General features: G+C 36.3%; 1 protein-coding gene across 4 annotated transcripts in view; it reads right to left on the bottom strand.

The window, feature by feature from the left end:
* Nucleotides 1–24,639, bottom strand: part of UBR3 (ubiquitin protein ligase E3 component n-recognin 3) — a 270,447-nt gene that overhangs the window by 87,731 nt on the left and 158,077 nt on the right. For all 4 annotated transcript variants that reach the window (XM_058441285.1, XM_058441287.1, XM_058441284.1 and 1 more), the window contains 2 exons: nt 11,185–11,334; nt 3,506–3,639 (listed from right to left, as the gene is read on the bottom strand). In XM_058441285.1, the coding sequence (XP_058297268.1) occupies nt 3,506–3,639; nt 11,185–11,334 (284 nt within the window). The remainder of the gene's footprint in view (nt 1–3,505; nt 3,640–11,184; nt 11,335–24,639) is intronic.

Below are 24,639 nucleotides of genomic sequence, written 5' to 3' on the forward strand. Positions count from 1 at the left end.
CTGGTGAAACCCAAACTCCAAACCACAGATAATTTAAAGCCTGAAAACCAAGCTGCAGTCTCAGGTAGAGTCCATGACTGGAGTGAGAACTTCCTCGAAAATCAAATGGTGCTTTTATCAGGTCCACACATGGACTATTCAGCATGCACTCCTCCATTCTGAGACCATAAAAACCATGGACTCAGTCACAAGGCAGCTACCCATTTTCAGGCCCCCTCTCACACAGAAGGCTACCCACTTCAGGTCCCCTCTTGTTGTTGAGCTCTTTTCTGTCACTTGATAAAATTCTTCTCTGCCTTGCTGACTCTCTGGTGTCCATTGTACTTCATTCTTCTTGGTTGTGGGACAAGAACCTACCCACCAAATGGCAGGAGCAAAAAGGGCTGTAACATGCTCCTGGCCGGCTCACAGAGCTGTGGGTAGCGGGAATGAAAAGAGTTGTGACATGCTCCCATTCACTAGACTATGGGAGTGAAGAGCTGTGACCCTTCTGGGGGCCCAGACCTTGGCACTCCCCAAGCAGAAGCTGTGACATCCCCTTGGGGCTCTGTGGTTGCTGGTGTCTCCGAGTTTTCGGGTGCCACTGCATCCCCCTCATTTGAATGCTGGCACCCAGCCACAGAAGCTGCTTGCAGCACACTTGGCCCCACCATAGGCACAGCTTGGAGCTGCAGTGGTTGCGGGATCCAGGCTGGGGAGCGAGCTGAGTGCAGCCTGCCAGCCAGCCTGGGTAGAGTGAGCCCAGTGGGCCCGAGCAAAGCCCATGCAGAGATGCCACCAGCCACAGAGGTTCCTGCCTAGTGAAGTGGCACCAAAATAATCCTGTGTCATTATGACAAGAAAATAAAGTCTAAATAAGGTGGTAGTAAATTTCTGCAAAAGCAGAACTTAGCAGTTTCCCAATTTTCCTTGAAAATAAAATATTTATTGGTCTCTGATTAATAAAGTAATATATGTATCCTGTAAAAAAAAATCCAAAGCAGGCCGGGCATGGTGGCTCAAGCCTGTAATCCCAGCACTTTGGGAGGCCGAGGTGGGTGGATCATGAGGTCAAGAGATCGAGACCATCCTGGCCAACATGGTGAAACCCTGTCTCTACTAAAAATATAAAAAATTAGCCGGACATGGTGGTGGGCGCCTGTAGTCCCAGCTACTCGGAAGGCTGAGGCAGGGGAATCATTTGAACCCAGGCCCCAGGAGGTGGAGGTCGCAGTGAGCCAAGATCGCACCACTGCACTCCAGCCTGGCGACAGGGTGAGACTCCATCTCAAAAAATAAAAATAAAAAAAAAAGTCCAAAGCAATAAAGAACAAAGAAAAAAGTGTGAAAATGTGTGTGCACACATACGTGTATTTATACACATGCACATACAGAGACTGCTACAAAATAACCATAATTTCATTTTAAAGTCTCTGAAAATATATGGAAGCATGACCCTTATTACCTAACCCAAAATGCCAGATAGGCCTAACCTAGCCTTCCTAAATGGGATAGCTTGAATATTTAAAACATCACTTTACATTTATATTGACCTATATTATATGCAGAGTGACCTATATGCAGAGTGAACTCTAATCTGGTGATTACTGCATGAAAGATCATTATAGCCCTATTTTACAGATGAGGAAATTGAGTCTCAGACCACTTAAGGGATTTGGCCAAGCTCACATTGCTCAGAAATGGCAGAATCAGGACCAAACCCCAGTTTTTCTGGTCTAGGACTCTTTCTACTCTACACAATACCTCCCTGTAGGTCCTTCAGCTCCTGCAGAAGCCACCAGAAACCTTTCTGTAAGCCTAGCATATTAAGGAACCAGACTCTACTCTGGCTCTTATCATCACTAGGTCAGTTCCTATTTATTCTGATTATGTATTCTGTCTTCCACTTATCTTACTAATTTTTTCCACTTCAACCAATGGATTTATGGGCAAGAAAGAAGTTCTATTTGGAAATCTATCCATATAATCATCTCATATAGCTAACTAAAAATAATGTTTTACTTTATATTTTAAGCTAATATCTTACATTTATTTAATTCAAGACACAGTAGATTTAAAAAACTACAACAGGAGAAAGGAAACCCCATTTGATAATCTACTCAGGAAACATCAAAAGGAATACAGAAATTTAAAAAAGACGTTAACGATGCTGCTGCTACTAAAGCTTATCTTGAAAGCTTTCAGATACTTATGAGTGCCAGAGCCTGAAAAAAAACTACTAAGTTTGTAAGAAGTCATAGCAGATATGAATCAAATCCATCCTTACTTTACATTTTAAAAGTATCATAATGAAATTTTATTATATATATTTAAATGAAAGTAAAAGAGGGAGGCAAAAATCTTCATACAACATTCCTACCATAATAAACGTTTCTACAGAGTTAATACATTAAGTCCTCACTTAATGTTATCAATAGGTTCTTGGAAACTGTGACTTTAAGCAAATGATGTGGAACAAAACTAATTTAACCACAGGCTAATTGATATAAACAAGAGTTAAATTCCTATAGTATATTTCTGATTACAAAAACATCATCAAAACTTCTAAAGACCTAAAACATTTCTAATATGAAACACTGAAATAAATGCGGAGTATGCATACATTTGAGAAAGGTTAATAAAAACAAGATAATGATTTACCCAATTTTTGACAAAACAATGAGTGCTGTCAGTAGCAGCGGTGACAGGTTAAATTAAGGAATAAATGTTTGCAAAGTGAAAATCGTTAAAGAGCATTTCCTATTACCATGCAATTTAAAAACAAACAATAACAAATATGCAGGTTCACTGAGCCCTTTCATACCACATCGTTATTATGTAGCTGTATAATTATCATATACTTTATAAATTTTTACTTTATCATATACTTTATAAATTAAAAAAATGTTTTCATTATTTCATTCATTTTCCAACCTACTTATTCCAGTTCACAGTCATAGGTGGCTGGAGCCTATCCCGCAGCTCAGAGCACAAGGTAGGAATTGACCCTGGGCAGGACCCCATCCCATAGCAGGACACACTCACATCCACACCCATACTGACTCATACCAGGACAATTTAGACATGCTAATTAACCTAATGTGCAACACATCTTTGGGAAGTAGGAAGAAGTGGAATACCTACACAAAACCCATAAAGACATGGGGAGAACACATAAATTCCACGCTGACAGTGGCCCCGGTAGGGAATTAATTTTTTTCTCATCAACATTATAACAAAACGATGTTGAAAGAAACATCGTTATTTAAGGACCTGCTGTACTCATCATTCCACTTAATTGAATGTGTGTATCACACAATAAACAACATTTAAAACAAAGGTATCACATTTATTACCTGAAATGTTTATTAACAGATTTCCATTTCTTTCTATCCACATATTAATTTTTTTCTAATAAACTTTCAAATTTAACATCAGAATGCCATTTTGGTAAAAGACATGTAAAATTCTGGAGGGAAATAACCAACTTGGCAGACAAAAGTACTATTTTATAAAGAGTACTTACATCCTTAAAATAACGCTGTAATAATGAAAGCCTCACATCATGAACGGCTGCACAGGTATCCCAAGGGTAAATCTGCTCCTCTTCAGTGATTGGCAACTTTTTTGGCTCAACATTGTCACGGCACTGCCCCAAAACTACATTAACAGATAAAAGCTCATTAATCAAAAATAATCAATGCCATAGAACTGTAATTCCAAGAAAAGCTGAGTTATTTACCACAAGCAACTCAAATTATTTCACTATTAGAATATTTTTAAAGACCCCTCAAAAAAGTGGTATTCTAGTTTTCTTCTACAGGCTAAATAAAGCTTCAAATACGCCAATATTTACTTTAAAAAATAACACTGAACTATGATTATAAACTCAAGATGGATGGATGGATGGGTTCCTAAATCTGTCCACTGAAAAAGCCTAGATGATATAACTCTCTAGTATTCACAAACTTTATTTCTAAATATACTATTTCTCACTAAAAGGAAGAAGAGGTCCTTGGAGAAAGAGCTGAGTCCAGGGTTGGGGAAAAGTGCAAGGTGAGCCCGGAAGGATGTGTGATTAAAAAGAGCAAGGAAGTTTCAAACACTGAGGGAGCAGATTTATAAGGACCTGGAGTTCTGACTGGTAAAATCTAAGAAAAGTTGAATATTAAAAAGAATAATAATAGTAATAGAAAATACAATACATTCACTGACCCAGGCAAGGAAAATCAAATAAAAGGGTAAAAGGGTGAGTAGAGTCTTAAGGTATCATCCTACAGATTACCTACTACCTTACCCAAGTGATCAAACTTGGTTGGCACCACCAATAATAGGACAAATTGACACAGTGAACCTCCTGATGTAATGCTGTTGGAAGGAACATCACCTGTATAATACCCTTGCCAAAACTGTTTAACTTCAATCTAGTAACAAGGAAATAATCACGCAAATCCAGATTCTGAGATATTCTATAGAAAACCAACCTGGACTCTGAAACTTTGAAAAGGGGCTAGAGAAACTGTTCTAAATTACAGGAGACTAACAAGAAATGATAATGAAAAACAATACATGATCTTTTATTCGATTGTGGATCAAGAAATATCTGCTATAAAAATATTACTCTGACCACAAAAAAATGATGTAAGTGTATATGTATATATGTTAATCAGCCTAATGGTAAAGTGGTATATACATTAATTAGCTTGACTTAATGATTCCACAATGTATACGTATCAAAATATCATATCACATTTATGTACCCCATAAATATCTACAATTTTTATTTATCAGGTAAATAAGAAACACAAAAAATATTGCAGGGACAACTGAGAGAATCTGAATATAAACAATATTTGATGTTACTAATGTTACATTTCTTAGGAATGATAATGGTACCATAATTATGTAAAAGAATATCCTTGGGCTGGGTGTGGTGGCTTATGCCTGTAAACCCAGCACTTTGGGAGGCCAAGGTGGACAGACTACTTGAGGCCAGAAGTTCAAGACCGGCCTAGCCAACATGACAAAACCCCATCTCTAATAAAAATACAAAATTTAGCTGGGTATGGTGGTGCACACCTGTAATCCCAGCTACTCAAGAGGCTAAGGCATGAGAATTGCTTGAGCCTGGGACGCTGGGGTTGCAGTGAGCTGAGATTGTGCCACTGCACTCCAGCCTGAGCGACAGAGAGGGACTGTCTCAAAATACACATAAGAAATTTTTAAAAAAGAATATCCTTGTTCTTAGGAGTTATATTCTAAAGTATTTATAGATAAAATATCATGATGTGTGCATCAGAAGAGCTGCTCTTAAAAAAGGGAAAAATAGGTGTATCACTGCGGGCCCTAAGTTTTGCAGGGATTTATAACAGCAATAGAAATAAGAGACAAAAGCTGGTAGATGCTACCAGCTAAAATATAATTACCATGATGCATAATCCTCTTAATATGCTGCTGCATTCAGTTTGCTAGAATTTTGTTGAGAATTTTTGCATGTATACTCATAAGGGATATTGGTCTACTGTTTTCCTGTGTTTATCTGGCTTTGGTATCAAAGCTAGCCTCATAGAATGCTAGCCTCAGAATAAGTTGGGAAGTGTTCACTCCTCTATTTTTTGGACAAGTCTGAGAAGCATTCATGTTAATTCTTTAAATGACTGATAGAATTCACCAGTGAAGGCATCTGGTCCTGTTCTTTTCACTGTCAGATTTTTAAAAATTTAAAAAATTTAAATTGATTTAAAAAAAAATCAACCTTTTTGTTATAAATATGTTCAAACTTTTTATTACTTCTTGGGTCCATTTGGTAGTTTGTATATTTCTAGGAAATCACTCATTTAATCCATGTCATCTAATTTTTTGGCATAAATTGGTCATAGTATTCTCCTATAATCCTTTTTATTTCCGTGAGGTCTGTAGTAAAGTCAACACTTTCATTTCTGATTTTAGTTATTTGAATCTTTTTTAATGTATGCATTTACAGCTGTAAATTTCCCCATTTTCACTGCATTCTAAAGGTTTGGGTATGTTGTATTTTCATTTTCCTTCACCTCAAAGTGTTTTCTAATTTCATTTGTAAGTTACTCTTTGGCCCATTGGTTGTTTAAGAGTATGTTGTTTTAGGCCGGGCACAGTGGCTCACGCCTGTAATCCCAACACTTTGGGAGGCCGAGGCAGGCAGATCACGAGGTCAGGAGATCAAGACCATCCTGGCTAACACGGTGAAACTCGTCTCTACTAAAAATACAAAAAATTAGCTGGGCATAGTGGCGGGCACCTGTGGTCCCAGCTACTTGGGAAGCTGAGGCAGGAGAATGGCGTGAACCCAGGAGGCGGAGCTTTCAGTGAGCTGAGACCGCGCCACTGCACTCCAGCCTGCATGACAGAGCGAGACTCCATCTCAAAAAAATAATAATAATAAAGAGTATGTTGTTTAATTTCCACATACTTGTGAATTTCCCAGGTTTCCTTTTGTTATTCATAGCTAGTTTCATTCCATTATGACCACAGACAATTTTTTGAATAATTTCAATCTTTTAAAATGTTATTGAGGCTTGTTTTGTAGCCTAACATATGGTCTACCTAGGATAATGTTCCATATATCATTAAGAAAAATATATATCCCACTGTTATTGGGTGGAGTGTTCTATATAAGTCTGTTAGGTCTAGTTGTTTTACAGTGTTGCTCAAGTATTCAGTTTCCTTTCTGATCTTCTGTCTAGTTGTCCTATCAATTAAAGTCTCCAACTGTTATTTTAGAAGTATCTATTTCTCCCAACAATTCTGTCCATTTTTGCTTCATATATTGGGGGCTCTGTTGTTTGGAGCATATATGTTTATAATACCTTCATGATGGACTGGCTGTTTATCAATATATAATCTCCTTCTTTGTCTCTTGTAACAATTCTTAACTTACAGTTCATTTTGTCTCATAGTATAACCACCCCAGCTCTCTTTTGGTTACTATTTGCATGGAATCTCTTCCCATCCTTTCACTTTCAACTTATTGTGTCTCTGGATCTAAAGTGAATCTCTTGTAGCATCACATTTTTAAAAATTCATTCTCTCAACCTCTGCATTTTACCTGGGCAGTTTAATGCATTTATATTTTAAGTAATTACTAACTTTAAAAAAAATTAATTCTTCCATTTTGCTATTCGTTTTCTATTTCTTCTTTAATTGATTACTGCCTTCTTTTGTAATTAATTGAATTTTGTGGTATAAAATTTTGATTCCCTTCTCTTTTCTTTTATGTGTGTGTGTGTGTGTGTGTGTGTGTATGTGTGTGTAACTTTTTTTTATAGTGTTTACCCTGGGGATTAGAATTAACATCTTCACTTTATAACAATCAAATTTAAATAAATATCTACTTCATTTCAGAAATAAACAAAAACCGCTCCACTCCCCTTCCCTTTATGTTTTTATCTCAATGCCTACACTCTTCCACAAACAAGAACATTATTATTTGGTTTACAAATCTAGATATGCAGTTCTTTCCAGATTTACTTTCTTTTTATTATATATATTTTTGAAGTGCTATGAAAACTAACTTTGCTCTTTCTGAATCTTTGCAACTTTGGCCTTTCTGAATCTTTGCAAAGATTGTAGGGTTTAGTAAAATGAAAAGACTAAATAATATTGTATTATTCTCCTATGGAGAACTGAAGCTTCCCAAATCAGTAATGTTTACAACAGGCATTCTGAGCAATAATGAGATGGCACATAAATTAATATCTTTCCATGTAGATAAATGTACTTAAAGGCCTTAATTTGAGCAGTGTTTTGAAGGGTTCCTAATCAAAAGTCTATAGTTTAGCATAAATCAAATATAAAAATAAAGAGATAAAAGTATGAGACTTTTCTTTAATACGTGGTTTGAAGAACATGGCAATAAAGTATCAGTGAACACTAAAAAGATCTAGAACAATAAGCACACCTAGCATCCAGACTTTTGTCTCTAAATATCATTTCCCACTAAAAAGGAACTAATGCTTCTTTGAGAGATTGCTGATTTCAGGGCAGGAAATGTGTAAGATAAATTTATTGTAACTTGCCACACCAAAAAATGTAGAAAGACCCAAGGCTACTTACTACTCTAGGCTTGTGTCAAAAGAACTCAGGAGACAACTCAAATAAGCTCTCAGTGGAAGAACACGAGCATCAACAAGAAAGTAACTATAGAGTTATGAATAGAGTTCATAATGATTAAAAACAGAGTTCATTAATGATACCTAAAAGTACTAATTATCTTTAGAAAATGATTTTTAAACCCCACTATCTCAATATTTTGAGCACCTGTAAATAAAAGGAAAGAATACTATGTCTACCCTGCTTTTCCTGTGCAACCTGTATCTCTGAGTTAACAAAAAATAGGTGATGAAGTGAAATTTCTTTTATAGAAGTATATGTCAGCTAATAAACAACAACAAAAAAAACATGAAAGAGATTTGTAATCTCTGATCAACTGATGGATTTAGGCAGTAATCATCACTGGCTACTGATCTCACAGAGAGAAAACAGACGGAACAGAGGAATATGTTAAACATCACAGCAACATTCAGAAAAATCCAAATTGGTTTTCAATGATCCAATTTCCTTAAAAAAGTAAAATGATGGGAGGAGAGGGTAAAGATAGAGGGAGAGTGGATCTATTAATTAAAAGACCACAAAGGAATACTGCAACTATAAATAAATTAAGCAAAATAAATAAATAGAGACAATAGGGAAATTTTAAACACTGACTAGATGTTTGATGATATTGAAGAATTTATTTAGCACTGACTGTGGTTATGTTTAAAAAACAAGACCTTTCTTTTTAACAGAAACACTGAATTTTTTACAGATGAAATTATATGATGTCTGAAATCTCCTTCGAAATAATTCTAATAAGGAGGAAACAAATGAAATAAGATTAGCCAGAAATTAATCACCGTTGAAGATAGATGGGGACATGGGGGTTCACTTTGCACATCTCTTTAGCATACTGTTAAAAATTTTCCATATTCAAATCTAAAAGAGAAGAAATGAATCAAAATAAAGAAGCCCAGAGAAAAAAGGGGTAAAAGGGGGAAAGTATCAATGGGTGGATAAGGCTCAGATGGTAAAGAAGGAAACAGCTAGAGAATTCACCTATTATACTAAAATCATTCCTGAGTTTTAATACTCTTTAATGTCAGTTTCTTTTGTTCTTTTTTAATTTTTTTAAAGACAAGGTCTTACTTTGTCACACAGGCTAGAGTGCAGTGGTGCAATCTCAGCTCACTACAACCTCGACCTCTTGGGCTCAGGCAATCCTCCCACCTTGGCCTCCTAAGTAGCTGGGACCACAGATGCACGTCACCACACCTGTCTAATTTTACTTTTTGTAGAGACAGGGTCTTACTGTGTTGCCCAGGCTAGTCTTGAACTCCTAGACTCAAGTAATCCTCCCACTTTGGCTTCCCAAAGTGCTGGAATTACAGGCGTCAACCACTGTGTCCTGGCAATATTAGTTTCTTATTTTCTTCTTTCTATCTCTAAGGGATAAGGCAGCTACAGTATAGTGCAACTGTTCAATATTTATTGGTCTAGCTAGCATATATAATTGTTTAAAAGAGACTTTAAAAAGTAACAGACCAAATAAACTTTAAAATAATGAACAAATAAAAGCTTAAAACAAGAACATAAGTTTCATTGGAACAGGGATTTTGTTTTGTTTCTTACTAGAACAGTGCCTGACACCTAGGAGCTCAATAAATATCTATGAAATAAACTAATGAATAAAACAAATCATTAAGTTGATAACTATATAGTATTTAGTCACGAAGTTGAAAGTCAATTGGCAATAATCTAATAAACTGCTTTCCTAAGAGTAGTAGAAAGGAAAAGTAGCTGTAAAAGTAGTTAATACTTCCATACATTTCCCTTTCAGTAAGCATTTCTGATTTTGACAGCTCTACTTCAGTGTCCCACTAAATCAGGATTTCCCAAATCCATTCATTTTAGGCAAGAAGAGTAACAGAAGAAATGAATTTACTAGACATCATATTGGATTCTTTTTGCTTATATTACATTACTTAACGAACACAAAAATCCTCTAAAGTCAATATGAGCTCTCTACATAAAAGAAAAAAACATATTTGGCCACAGTAAGTAAAGCAATACCATATTTGAATTCAGGGGAGTTTCTAATATCTAACTCTTTCCACTTTACCCTACTAATTCAGAGAGTTAACACCCTAGAAAATAATCCTCTGGAGAAATACATTAAGAATTTTTTTTCTCTTTATTTTACATATACTCTTGTTGGAAAAGGATCAAATTTATTGCGACTAGATTGTGTAAGAATTATCACTACCCTCAAAAATACTTCATTATGGAAGACAATGGACACCACTCAGACAAATCCTTCAAACTTTCAAAATTATACATTCATAATTTATAATAAAATTATATAGTTTAAAACTATAGACTGGTAAACATACCAATTCACAGACTGTTTGAACAAATAAAGGCAGACCTGTCTAAATATGCCTTGTGTAATTAAAAACTGACAATATTTATGGGCTAAGGAGTTTTCCAGATTTTAGAATAATTGTTTTGTGTTTTTTTGTTTTTTTTTTTTTTTTTTAGAGAGAGAGTCTTGCTCTGTCACCCAGGCTGGAGTGCAGTGGTGCAACCTCAGCTCACTGCAACCTCTGCCTCCCAGGTTCCAGCGATTCTCCTGCCTCAGGCTCCCAAGTAGCTGGGATTACAGGCGCCCTCCACCACACCAGCCAATATTTTATATTTTTAGTAGAGACGGGGTTTCACCATGTTGGCCTGGCTAGTATGAAACTCCTGACCTCAGGTGATCTGCCCAACTCAGCCTCCCAAAGTGCTGGGATTACAGATGCGAGGCACCACACCCAGCCAGAACAATTATAATTACCAAGAAAGCTGAACACAGTTATTGGCCACCTAGCATTGGTAATATACCATCACACTTTAAAGAAAAAAATTGTGAAACCATATAGCAAGATCTCTGTTAGGAGTTTCTTCTAACACCCATGTCCAGGAAAGTAAGATATAACCAGATAAAGAATCTTTGTTATTTGGATCTAAACTGACCCTTGCCTAGTTATAAGTAGACAAAGATATAATTTTCATTTAATACAGATATTTATTAATCTGTTGTACATACTTCGGCTCTAAAATGTTCCCATGAAAAAATTACTTTGATTTTACCTGAGGATGCTTGTAACAGTACAACTAATCCAGTAGGTCGGTCTTCAGAGGAGGGGCCACTCTGTCCACAAATAACACAGTCATATACTGCCTCGGAAACCTGTGGTTCTGCCGTGGTGATCTCCATAGGAATATCATTCTCAGGAGAATCTGAGGGGAAAAAGTTACATCTCTTTAATTCCTTAGGAGGAAAACCTCTCTTCAATGAAAGTGTGAGAGAAAAATCAAGTTAAAACAATTTTTAGCTTCAATATCAATAAAGTATATAGTAATAAAACTGTGGAAAAAATTACCTTACTCAAGTAAAATATTTAGACAGATAAAATAATGCAAAGACTTTAAAAATGTAAGATTTAAACTAAAATATGGTTAAATACACTTCTAATGTTGTATCATTCAAATATAAAATACAGAAAACACAGAGGCAAAGATATTTATATCAAAAGAAAAATATTTTAAAATAATATGTTACAGAAAGAAGGGAGATGTTTGTTTTAATTTTCCTTGAGGCACCTAAGGGGTTATTCACAACAACATGACAGCTCTTGGGAAAATATAGTAGTATTTACTAGAATATAAAAGAGAAAAAAACTATTTCTTTCTCACTCTCAATTCTAGTGATTATATCTCAGAAATAGTAGCTATCAATATGTTTTTTAATGTAGGGAAATCATAAAGATATGACCATATTATATATGAATAAAGCAGAACTCATCAAAAATAGCAGTAATCCTCTGGTGATATAATGTTATTAATAGCAAAAAATAAAATATTGAGTTAATAATTATTTACAGATAAAGACACTTCAATTCATGAAGATAAGTGATGCTGCCACTGGTGACAAAGAAATGGGTGGAAGAGACTGGGAAGAACAGGGAAGCAGAAGTGCTTTATGAAATGTTTAAAAGATGGAGGCACATCTAAGTAAATATGTAAAGATACATGTCAGAAATAAGAAAAACATCGTTTAGATATTTTAAAATAAGAATTCATGCAGATATACATACATCTGATACTTATGAAGAATGACTGAGAGGAAAAGGGACAGTAACCTAAAATAGAACTTTGGGTAATGCCTAGTATTAATGGAAATAAAAAGATGCCACAAAGAAATTAGCAAACAAAAACAAAAACAGTACATGAATAGAATCAAACCAAAAAGCACAATGTCTATGAAAATACATTGGTAGGTCAAAATGAAAAGAAGATTTCAAAAGAAAAAAGTACCAGAGGCCATTAAGAGTTGACATGAGGCCAGGCACGGTGGCTCATGCCTGTAATCCCAGCACTTTGGGAGGCTGAGGCAGTCGGATCACCTGAGGTCAGGAGTTTGAGACCAAGCCTGGCGAACATGGTGAAACCCTGTCTCTACTAAAAATGCAAAAAATTGGCCAGGCATGGTGGCGGGCACCTGTAATCCTGGCTACTTGGAAGGCTAAGGCAGGAGAATCACTTGAACCCAGGAGGCAGAGGTTGCAGTTAGCTATCACACCACTGCAGTCCAGCCTGGGCAACAAGAGTGAAACTACGCCTCGGAAAAAAAAAGAAAAGAAAAGAGTTGATATGAGACTACTTTGGGTCTTAGGGAGAAAAGAGAAGAGAAAACCATAGAGAAAAAAGAAATGTGTCTGCTCTCAAGTGCAAAGGAGAACACAGAGATACCTGACAAAGTACAGTGAAATAACTCAGTCTCGTGTTAAGTACCAAAGAAATACAATTTCATTAACCCTATCTTACACATAAAGATCTTCTTCTTTTTTTTATAAGTCTTGGTACAATCGACTTCAAAACCTCAAAGAAACCCCGATGCCAAAACACATTATCCAAGATGCTAAGTCATCTTTTCTAGTTTTTAAAAGAAACTTCAGTGACAATCTTCAATGGTAATACAGTACCAATGGCATGAAAATAAAATAGGTGAACTCGTTTTCATGCACAGTACTTTTTATTTGAAGTCTGACTTTAAAAATTACAGACACCAATGTCCCTTTTTTCTTCAAGAAACTAAGATCATGGTTTATTTCTGAAAAGAGGAGGAAAAGTCACAGCTTTTTATATCCTATGTTGAATTAAAATGTTATTGGCAATATATGGTTGATTCTATCATTCCAGTACCAAATTCTGACATTTTTAGTAAGATTTAAAAAGGATCTGTATCCAAATTAAATGCTGTATTTAAATGTGATTATTGTTTCTCACTTATCTGTGAGATATGAAAAAATAAAGAACCTATTCTGAAAGAAGTCAGGCCCCAAAAAAGTACATATTGTATGTAAATTGTTAAAGAACAAAAGCATGAAAAACTAATATACAGAGTCACAAGTAATGATACTGGTTACTCTTGGAAGAAGCAGTGACAGAAAGAGACCATGAAGGGAGCTTATGGGATGCTGGTAATTTTTTTCTCAATTTGGATGCTGGTTTCTCAATCTGGATTCGGTTATACAGTTACAATCTGTTTGTTAAAACTCAAAGAGCTCTAAAATCCTGAAACATGCATTATGAGTATATTTCAATAAAAAGGTTTCTTTTAAAAACCCCTACTCTAAATGAGTAACTTGGTACATTCTATAACAAGTATTATAATAAAGGTACTTAATGCACACATCAATATCTGCACATATTTTCCACACCAAAAAAAAACTAAATGTGTCATGCAAATTGATGCAATAAAGAGATTACAATGATTTACAATCTAGGTAAATTAAATGAATAAAAGATGCAAAACTGAGAGAGTAATAGTCAAAGATGACAAATCCAAGTGTTACTAGAGACTAATAATGAAAATATTCTTGCTACCAAATAACCCTGGAATTCTTAAGTTCTACTTTAACTTTCAATTCAATTCAAATTAAAAGGGTTTCTGTATAAAACTCACATTTGCCCTTTTAGAACAAAAGTATTACTGAAATTACCATAATTGATATTATTAAAATAAATACAAAAAAGACAACTAAAGCAATAGTTAATTTATCTGTTTGGTTTTACATGAACAGAAAAGAATCTAACTGAATGAAGCAGCTGATTCTTGTGAATGCTATTTCACTTAGCCAAATGACTGCAAGATGGCCCCAATTCTCCACTCCTCCCTGTATCCAGGCTCTTCACAATGTGATACTGTAATTTTTCCCATCAAAAGAGAGTTTATTTCCCCACTCCTTGAATATCAGCTGGCCTTGACTTGTTTTAATGAAGAGAATGTGGAGGATGGGCGCGGTGGCTCACACCTATAATCCCAGCACTTTTGGGAGGCCAAGGCAGGTGGATTGCCTGAGGCCAGAAGCTCAAGACCAGCCTGGACAACATGGCGAAACCCCATCTCTACTAAAAGTACAAAAATTGGCTGGGTGTGGTGACGCACGCCTGTAATCCCAGCTACTCAGGAGGCTGAGACAAGAGAATCACTTGAACTTGGGAGGCGGAGGCTGCAGTGAGCCAAGATCACACCACCATACTACAGCCTGGGCGACAGAATGAGTGAGACTCCATCTTAAAAAAAAAAAAAAAAGGAGAGAGAATGTGGCAAAAACAACATGCCTTCCAAGACTAGGCCTCAGGTGATCTTGCATAGTTTCTCTCTCTTGCTCTCACACTCTCTCAACTCCACCTTGCATAGTTTCTCTCTCTTGCTCTCATTCTCTCAACTCTACCATCTCTATGAGAATAAGTCCAGGTGGGCTACCTTGCCAGAGGAGGAGAGACCAAATGAAACACACATAAGTTGTCTCACCAGCTCATGGCAGCACCCTGTTAACCAATCAGCAGATCACAGACCCACAATTCAGCCCACAGGTCTGTGGGTGATGAGATCAGCTAAGCCTTCTCCAGAAAAGTTTGGTTCACAACAGAACCACTGAGTCTACTCACTGACTCATGAAAATGAACTAGGGGTCGTTTTTTTAAATCACTAAATTTTGTGGGACAGCTAGTTACACAACAATTGCTAACTAATATAATAATTCTACTGTATGTTAATTATAATATAGAAACTCAAAAGAATTGAAGTACTTTGCCTTACCAAGATGAGTCATGAAAACTAATATTTAAAGTAATAAAGGTGTTTCCGTTTGGAAAATTTTCTAGTCTAAGGAATTAAAAAAATCATTTTCCAAAATGATTTTTATTTTAATATCTACTTATTTTACAACCATTAATTTAACATCATCAGAGTGAGAAGCTTCCATATTCACAAATACCACAGTTCTACTTCAAGAGTTTACACTGTTACATAAAATTTCCTGTTCTAGTATTTGTTAAAAATAGTTAGAACCTATTTTAATATAAAATTAATCTTTAATTACAAAATAGCCTTTGCCTTTCTTAACCTTTATATTTATAAATTAATTAGATTAATTTAAACTAAAATACGTATTTATAGAACAATCAAAAATCTTCTTGCTTCATGTTTTGCTTTCATGTTTGTGGGGTTTGTGGCTGAATGGAAGGATGGGTAAATGATACAGGGATGATGTATTTGGTGCCCTCAAAATCATGTGAAATACATTTTTATTTGAAAGAGGAATAAGCAACTGCAAAACACAAGTAGCAAAGAGTAAGGTGTGGTTTGCAGCCCAGTGGCAGGCCCAGAGAATTTTTATTGCATAAATTAATCCAAAATTTTAAATTTTTTAACACAATTTAATTTTTAAAAACAACTGAGAAGTACTTGCTACTAACCTAGCAGGTGAGTTACTATTCATAAACTAAGTACACTACCAGAGTTTACTGATTTCTGCTAAGAAGTCTGACTTCCCTCAGATAAGTGCCAATATTGCAAAACTCCCACTGCACAATATCATTAATTTTGATAAGGATGTACAGTATTATCTTCAACTGGTCATCATTTTTATTACCATTCTTGGTTTCCTCTTTTTTTAGTTGGTGTATAGAGTATTCACATTCTTTCTTTTTTAAAAAAAATCTTCCCATTTTAGAATAGTTTTAGATTTGCAGATACTGCATGTACCCCCCACACACAGTTTCACCTTAAACTTTACATTAGCATGGTATGACTGTTAGAATTAATGAATATATATTAATTTTTATTGATACAATATTGACAAATTAACTAAAGTCCAATTTTTTTCAGACTTCCTTCATTTTTATCCAATGTCCTTTTTCCATCCCAGGATACATTACACTTAGTTGTTATGTCTCCTTAGGTTCTTCTAAGAAGAAACTGTGACAGTTTCTCAGACTTTCCTTGTTTCCTTGCTTTGATGACCTTGACAGTTTTGAGGAGTACTGTCCAGGTATTTGCATAACAGTCTTCAATTATGATTTGTCTGATGTTTTTCTCATGATTAGTCTAAGGTTATCGATTTTAGAGAGGAAGATCACAGAAGCATCACTCTCATAACATCATATCAAGGGTACATAATATTAACATGAATTACCACTGCTGATGCTGACCTTGACCACCTGGTTAAGATGTTTCCCAAGTTTCTCTACTGTAAAATAACTCTTTTCCCCCTTTCCACACCAAGAAGCCATTACATGCAGCTCACACTTAAGGAGTGGGGAGTTATATTCCACCTCCTTGAGGGTAAAGGCTCTACATAAAATACTTGGTATTCTTCTGCATAGGAAACTTCTCTATGCTACCTTATTTATTCATTCATTTATACTAGTATATACTCATTGATATTTCTTTTATACTCAGGGTTATAATGCATTATACTTTACTTTGTTGCTCAAATTGCTCCAGCTTTGGCCACTGGAAACTCTCAGTTGACTCCTGTGCCCCTTGACATAGCCCCAGCCCATATCATCACTAGAGGGGGTGGGGGTTGTTTGTTTTTGAGTACCCCTCTACTTTCTGGCCCTATGAGATATACCAGATCCACCCTGCATGTTCCCTGCCCCAGTTCTCAAAAATCAACCATGCCTCCAAGGACCCTAGTTCCTCTTTTCAGCAAGGGAGGAGGGGACTGTATTAGAAACCAAGACCTGGGCAATGGGTGTGTTTGTACCTGGGAAATATCCATGAGTACATACTAATATAAATGAACGAATAAATAAACAAGGGAACACAGATAAGTTTCTTAAGCAGAAGAATGCCAAATATTTTACATAGTGCCTTTACCCTCAAGCAGGTGGAATATAACTCCCCATTCCAGTTTCTACTGGGATGTCCTTGCTTCTAGGCCCTTTCGGCTGACAAAAGAAGGGACTATGTGTCTGTACACTAACTCATGCATATGCATATGCCTGTATTTATACATATATAATTCCATCTTTATCTAGAGCTGTCTAAACATGAGTTCATACTAATGTCTCCAACTCTAATCCATTATTATCACATGAATCACTCTAGCCTTCTCCCCTTATCTGTAACTTCTTACTCCAACAGTGAGAAATCCAGCTCTCATCATCTGCCATTCATTTACTTAATTGTTCAATCTTAATATATATGTATAGTGGTTTCAGAATTGTTAACTCATGATGCCATGGGGAAACTTTTATCCACTGGTTATACACAGTTCCTTTTGCCTTTAGTCTTATTGTTACTATTTATTTCCAAAGTTAGGTAGCCAGCACCTGTCCCCCTACTCTTTTCAGTGAGGTTGTTTCATACATCACAAGTTCATACATTTGTAATACAGTTAGATTCACCAGTCATAGTCTGCATTCCATCCTGGGATCACCCCAACTCCTAAAAGATTTTTTAAAATATACATACTTTAAAGATTCACTCTTTCTGCTATAAAGTTCTAAGGGTTTTAACAGTGTTACGTATCGAACTTTACTGTATCACACAGAATAATTTCAATGCTCTAAAAAAACTCCCATGTTTCATGTATTCACCTGTGCCTCAACCCAGACAACCAGTGATCTATTTACTGTCTCTATAATTTTGCATTTTCCAGAATGTCATATAACTGGAAACACACAGGATGTAATATTTTCAGATTGGCTACTTTCACTAAGCAGTATGTATTTAAGATTCATCCATGTCTTCATGTGGCTTAACAGTTCATTCCTTTTTATTGCTGGACAGTATTTCATTATATGTACGTGCCACAGTTTCTTTATCCATTCATCTATGGAAGGACATCTTAGCTGCTTCCAATTCTGAGCAATTATAAATAAAGTTGCTATAAAAATAAGTATGAAGATTTTTTGTGTGGAAATAAGATTTTTAATCAGTTAAATAAATATCTAAGAGCACAAGTGATGGATCACAAGGTAAGATTAAGCTTAGCTTTACAGGAAAATGCCAAACTCTTCCAAAGCAGCTGTACCATTTTGAATTGCAACCAGCAATGAATTAGAGTTCTCACTGCTCTGTATTCTCACAAAAAACTGGTAGTGTCAGATTTCTGGATTTAGCCATAGCCATGTAGTGGTATCTCACTGTTGTTTTACTCTGCATTTCCCTAATGATGAACGATGCTGAGCATCTTTTGACATACTTATTTACCATTCTTTCGTCTTCTTTGTAAGGTGTCTATTCGGATCTTTTGCTCATTTTAAAAACTAGGTTATTTGTTTTCTTATTGTTGAATTATTTATATCCTTTGAATACCAGTCCTTTATCAGATGTGTGTTTTGCAAATATTTCCTCTCAGTCTATGGCTTACCATTTCATTCTCTTAACAGTACAATACCTCCTGGGGAACTGATGCCCTGGCTGAGCTACAGAGCCTAGGGCTAGGCTGATATAACACCCCTCATCCCAGGAAAACAGAGCAGTGGCTGAGCTGAGACACTCTTCCATACAGGTCAAACAACTCTAGTAACTTGCTTCCCTGGAGCTAGACTAGCCCCCAGAGTCTGAGCTGCTGAGACACCCTTCTCCATGGGGAGTGGACTCCCTGCTGTGCTACTCCATAACCCTTAAGGGCCCAAATGACATCTGTATTTGGCCATTCTGACATACTTGCTGACACTGCACCTGGGATCACTGAGTCTGGGATACTGCCAAGCCCCACCATCACAGGGTCTAGAGTCACCACTACACAGTACTACATCCCCAGGGACATGGCTGCTACTAAGCCCTACTGGCTCAGACTCCCAAATAGTGGCTATACCCTGCACCCTGGGCTCAAACCTCAGGAGCACCCTTTCTTCCCCAGAGGCAAGATGTGACCTGTTCCCCAGGGGTAAACAACCCAACTCCCTGAATCCAAGCTGCTAGAAGGTGCCTCAGAGTCACAGATCCTGACTCTGTGGCAACCTAAATCTACCCCTACCACAGAGAGCAAAATGGCACACCAAGACCCAAGTGCCATAATAGGTTCATGAAACCCAGGCCCCACAGCCCCTCCAAGCACTTGCACCTGGAACCCAGCGCTGCTACTGGTACTCATAGGCCATGAAAGACATGACACCAAGAGGGATCCCCTTGGGTAAGTCTCCCCACTGTGGAGAAAATGAGAATAGGAGGAGCCCAAAAGGCCTTGCCACCAAGGACATTAACAGCCTATGTCACCACTGCTGCTACCACAAACTTCTATAGCCTAGGCTACAGTTATTGCTGATGCTGAACACCACCAGAGAAGCTGCATGGAAGTTATACCATTATACCCACCCAGAAACAGAGTCACCACATCTTTCCCAGCCAGCACACTAAGATTCAACTGCAGGTGAATCATTCTCTACAAAAGCCACTCTAGGAAGTTCAGAAGACACAACAATTCCACAAGATGTGCAGATATCAATGCAGTGACATAAGAAACATGAAAAAGCAAAGAAATATGACACGACAAAATGAACTGAGGGCTAATACGAGGTGTCAATATGACTGCATTGAGGGATGCCTAGATGGCTGGTGGAACATTGTTTCTGGGTGTGTCTGTGAGGGTTTTCCAGAGGAGAATGACATATGAGTCAGTGAATGAAAGAGGAACATCTGCCCTCATTGTGGGCGAGCACTATCCAACAGACTGTGGGTAAAGCTAGAACAAAGCAGGCAGAAGGGTGATGGTCAGCTTGCTTAGCTTCCTCTCTCTCTCTCCCCCCCAGAGAAGAACACCTTTTCTCCTCCTGCCCTTGGACATTTGACACAAGTTCTTTGGCCTTTGGGCTTTGGGACCTGTAACAAAGCTCTCTTGGGGGTTTTCAGGCCTTCGGCCTCAGACCGGGTACTGTACTTTCAGCTTCCCTGGTTTTGAGGGTTTTAGACTTGGAATGAACCATGGTACTAGCTTTTCTCATCCCCCAGCTTGCAGATGGCCGATCGTGGGATGTCATCTTTGTAATTATGTAAGCCAATTCTCCCTAGTAAATTCCCTTTCATATATACATATCCTACCATTTCTGTCCCTCTGGAAAAACCTAATAGAGATTTTGAACCTCATAGCTCTCTAGTAACAGACCCAAATGAAAAGGAAATCAACAAATTGCCAGAAAAAAATTCGAAAGACGAATCTTAAGGAAACTCAATTAGATACAAGAAAATGCAGATACATAATTCAACAGAATCAGGAAAACTTCTTATGCATAAGAAATTCAACAAAGAGATAGATATCATGAAAAAGAACCAAACAAAAATCCAAAAGAGTTGAACCAAACAGCTGAATAAATCAAACAAAAAAATACCACAGAGAGCTTCGACAGCAGACTTGAACAAGTAGAAAAAGGAATCTCTGAACGTGAAGATAAGTCACTTAAAATTACTTGAGGGGGAAAAGAATACAAGAGTGAAGAAAGCCTATAAGATTTACGGAACACCATTAAGTGAACAATTAAGAAGAAGAGATAAAAATGGCATAGAAAACTAGTAACACCTGAAAAATTCCCAAGTCTGGGAAGAAATATGGACATCCAGATCCAAGAAGCTCAAAAGTTCTCAAATAGACTCAAAAAGGTCCTCCCCAAGGCAAACATAGTCAAATTGTAAAAAGTGAAAGACAGAGACAATTCTAAAAACAGCAAGAGAAAAGCATCAAATTACATATAAGGGAATCCCCATTAGACTAAGAACAGATTTCTCAGCAAAAACCTTATAGGCCAGTAAAAAATAGTTATTTTCAAAGTTTTGAAATTTTGAAAGAAAAGAATTGCCAACCAAAAATACTACACCCAGCAAAGCTATCCTACAGAAATAATGGAGAAATAAAGTCTCTCCTAGACAAGGAGAAACTGAGGGAATTCATCACCACTAGACCAAACTTACAAGAAATGCTCAGAAGAGTCCTGCGTGTGGGAACAAAAACGCAATCACCATCATGAAAAAATGAAAAAGTATAAAACTCACTAGCACACCAGATACACATAGTAGAGATAAAAAATCAAACATTATCACTACAGAAAATCACTAAAACACAATGATAAACAATAAGAGAGGAAGAAAGGAACAAAGGATACACAACAAGAAAACAATTAACAACAACAAAAAGTCCTCATCTATCAATAATAACCTTGAATGTAAACAAATTAAATTCTCCACTTAAAACATACACACTGCCTGTATGGATTTAAAAAAAAAAAACGTGACCCAACTATATGCTGCCTACAAGAAATTCATTTTGCCAGTAAAAACACATATAAACTGAAAGTAAAGGAATTAAAAAAAATTTTTCAAGCAAATGAAAAAGAAAAACATGCAGATAAAACAGGCATTAAGTCCAAAACTGTAAAAAGAGAAAAAAAATAGTCATTATATAATGATAAAGTGATCAATTCAAAAAGAGAATATATATATATGTTTTTAATTGCAGATCCAGATATATGGGTCTGGATTGCAGGTCCCAATTCTGAATTCCTTTTTGTTTGTTTTTTTTTTCAGAGACAGAGTCTTGCTGCTCTTTTGCCCAGGCTGGAGTAAAGTGGCTATTCATGGATACAATCATAGCATACGGCAGTCTTGAACTCCTAGCCTCATGTAATTCTCCCATCTCAGCCTCCTGGGTAATGAGACTACAGACACAAGGTACCACACCCAGACAAGAGGATACCACAATTCCAAATATATATGCACTCAATGCCAGAGCACCCAAATATACAAAGCAAATATTAGATACCAAGGAAGAGATAGACTCCAAAACAATAATGGTTGGGAAGAGCTCACTCTCAGTACTAGACAAATCATCTAAACAGAAAATCAACAAAGAAACACTGAATTTAAACTGCACTTTAAGCCAAATAGACCTAACAGACTTTTACAGAACATTTCAACAAAAGCAGCAGACTACACATTCTTTTCATTAGCACATGGAACATTTTCCAGGATAGATCACATGTTAGGCCAAAAAACAAGTCACAACAAACTTAAAGGACTTTAAATCAAATCAAGTATATTTTCTGACCACAATGGAATATAACTGAAAGTTAATAACAAGAGGAACTTTTGAAACTGTACAAATACATGGAAATTAAATAACATGTTCCTGAACAACCAACAGATCAAGGAAGAAATTAAGAGGGAATTTTTGTTGTTGTTTTTTTGAGACAGGGTCTCACTCTGTCATCCAGGCTGGAGTACAGTGGCATGATCTCTGCTCACTGCAACCTCCACCTCCCGGGCTCAAGCAATCCTCCCACGTCAGCCTCTCAAGTAGCTGTACTACAGGCATGCACCACCACACCAGGCTAATTTTTGTATTTTGGGGTTTCGTCATGTTGTGCAGGCTGGTTCTGAACTCCTGGACTAAAGCAATCCACTCGCTTGGCCTCCCAAAGTGCTGGGATTACAGGCAAGAGCCACCATGCCCAGCCTTAAGAAGGAAATTTAAAAGTTTCTTGAAACAAATGAAAATAGAAACACAGCATACCAAAACCTATAGGATACAGCAAAAGTAGAAATAAAAGGAAGTTTATAGCAATAAACACCTACATTGAAGAAGTAGAAAGATCTCAAATAAACAACCTCATAATGTACCTCAAGGAACCAGAAAAGCAAAAATAAACCAAACTTAAAATTAGTAAGAGGAAGGAAATAATAAAGATTGGAGCCAAAATAAATAAAATTGAGAGTTAAAAAATGTAAAAGATCAATGAAACGAAAGGCTGGTTTTGTGAAAAGATAAAATTGACAAACCATTAGCTATACTAACCAAGGAAAAATGAGAAAAGACTCAAAATAAAATCAGAAATGAATAAAGAACATTCCAAATGATGCCATGGAGATACAAAGGGTCATTAGAGACTATTATGAACAACTATATGCCAACCAATTGGAAAACCTGAAAGAAATGGATAAATTCCTGGACACACAAAACCTACTAAAATTGAACCAAGAAGAAATTAAAAATCTGAACAGATAAATACTGAGTAATGAGATTGAATCAATAATAAAAAGTCTCCCATCAAAGAAAAGCCCAGGACATGACTTCACTGCTGAGTTCTGCCAAAATGTTAAAGAACCAATACCAATTCTTCTCAAACTCTTCCAGAAAAATAAGATGGGAATTATTCTGAACTCATTCTACAAGGCAAGCATTACCATGATACAAAAACCAGACAAAGACATAACAAAAAAACTATAGGCCAATATCCCTGATGAACACAGATGCAAAAAATCCTTAACAAATACTAGAAAGCTAAAAGATCACTCACTATGATCAAATAGGATTTATTCCAAGGATGCAAGGATTGTTAAACATATGCAAATCAATAAATGTGATACATCACAGCAACAGAATGAAGGACAAAAATTATACAATCATCTCAAAAGATGCAGAAAAAGCATTTGACAAAATTCAACATCCCTTCATGAAAACCCTCAACAAACTAGGTATAGATGGAAGTATGTCAACACAATGATGACTGTATATGACAAGTCCAGAGCTAACATTATACTGAACAAGGAAAAGCTGAAAGCTTTTCCTCTAAGAACTGGAACAAGACAAGGATGCCCACTCTCACCAGTCTTTTCCAACACAGAACTGAAAGTCTTAGCCAGAGCATTTAGGCAAGAGAAATAATGGGCATCCAAATGGAAAAGGAGGAAGTCAAATTGTCACTATTTGCAAATGACTTGACTTTACATATAGAAAATCCTAAAAGCTTTGCCAAAAAACTCTTAGAACTGATAAGCAAATTCAGTAAAGCTTCAGGATACAAAATTAACATAGAAAAATCGGTAGTGTTCCTATACATCAATAATAAACTAGCAGAAAAAGAAATCAAGAAAAAAACTCATTTACAACAGATACGAAAAAAAAAAAAACCTAAGAACAAGTTTAACCAAGGAGGTAAAAGCTCCTACAAGGAAAACTATAAAACACTGATGAAAGAAATTGAAGTCATCACCAAAAAATGGACAGACATCTCATGTTATGGATTGGAAGAATATTGTGAAAATGACCACACTACCAAAAGTGATCTACACAATGCAATCCCTATCATACCAATGACATTCTTCACAGAGGTAGAAAAAGAGATAGAAAAATTCATATGATATGGAACCACAAAACATCCTGAATAGCCAAAGCAATCCTGAGCCAATAAAAAAAAAAACAAAAAAAAACTGGAGGCATCATACTTCCTGACATCAAAATATACTACAAA

The sequence above is a fragment of the Hylobates moloch genome, unplaced genomic scaffold, assembly GCF_009828535.3.
Source record: "Hylobates moloch isolate HMO894 unplaced genomic scaffold, HMol_V3 SCAFFOLD_1, whole genome shotgun sequence".
In the NCBI taxonomy this organism is placed as follows: domain Eukaryota; kingdom Metazoa; phylum Chordata; class Mammalia; order Primates; family Hylobatidae; genus Hylobates; species Hylobates moloch.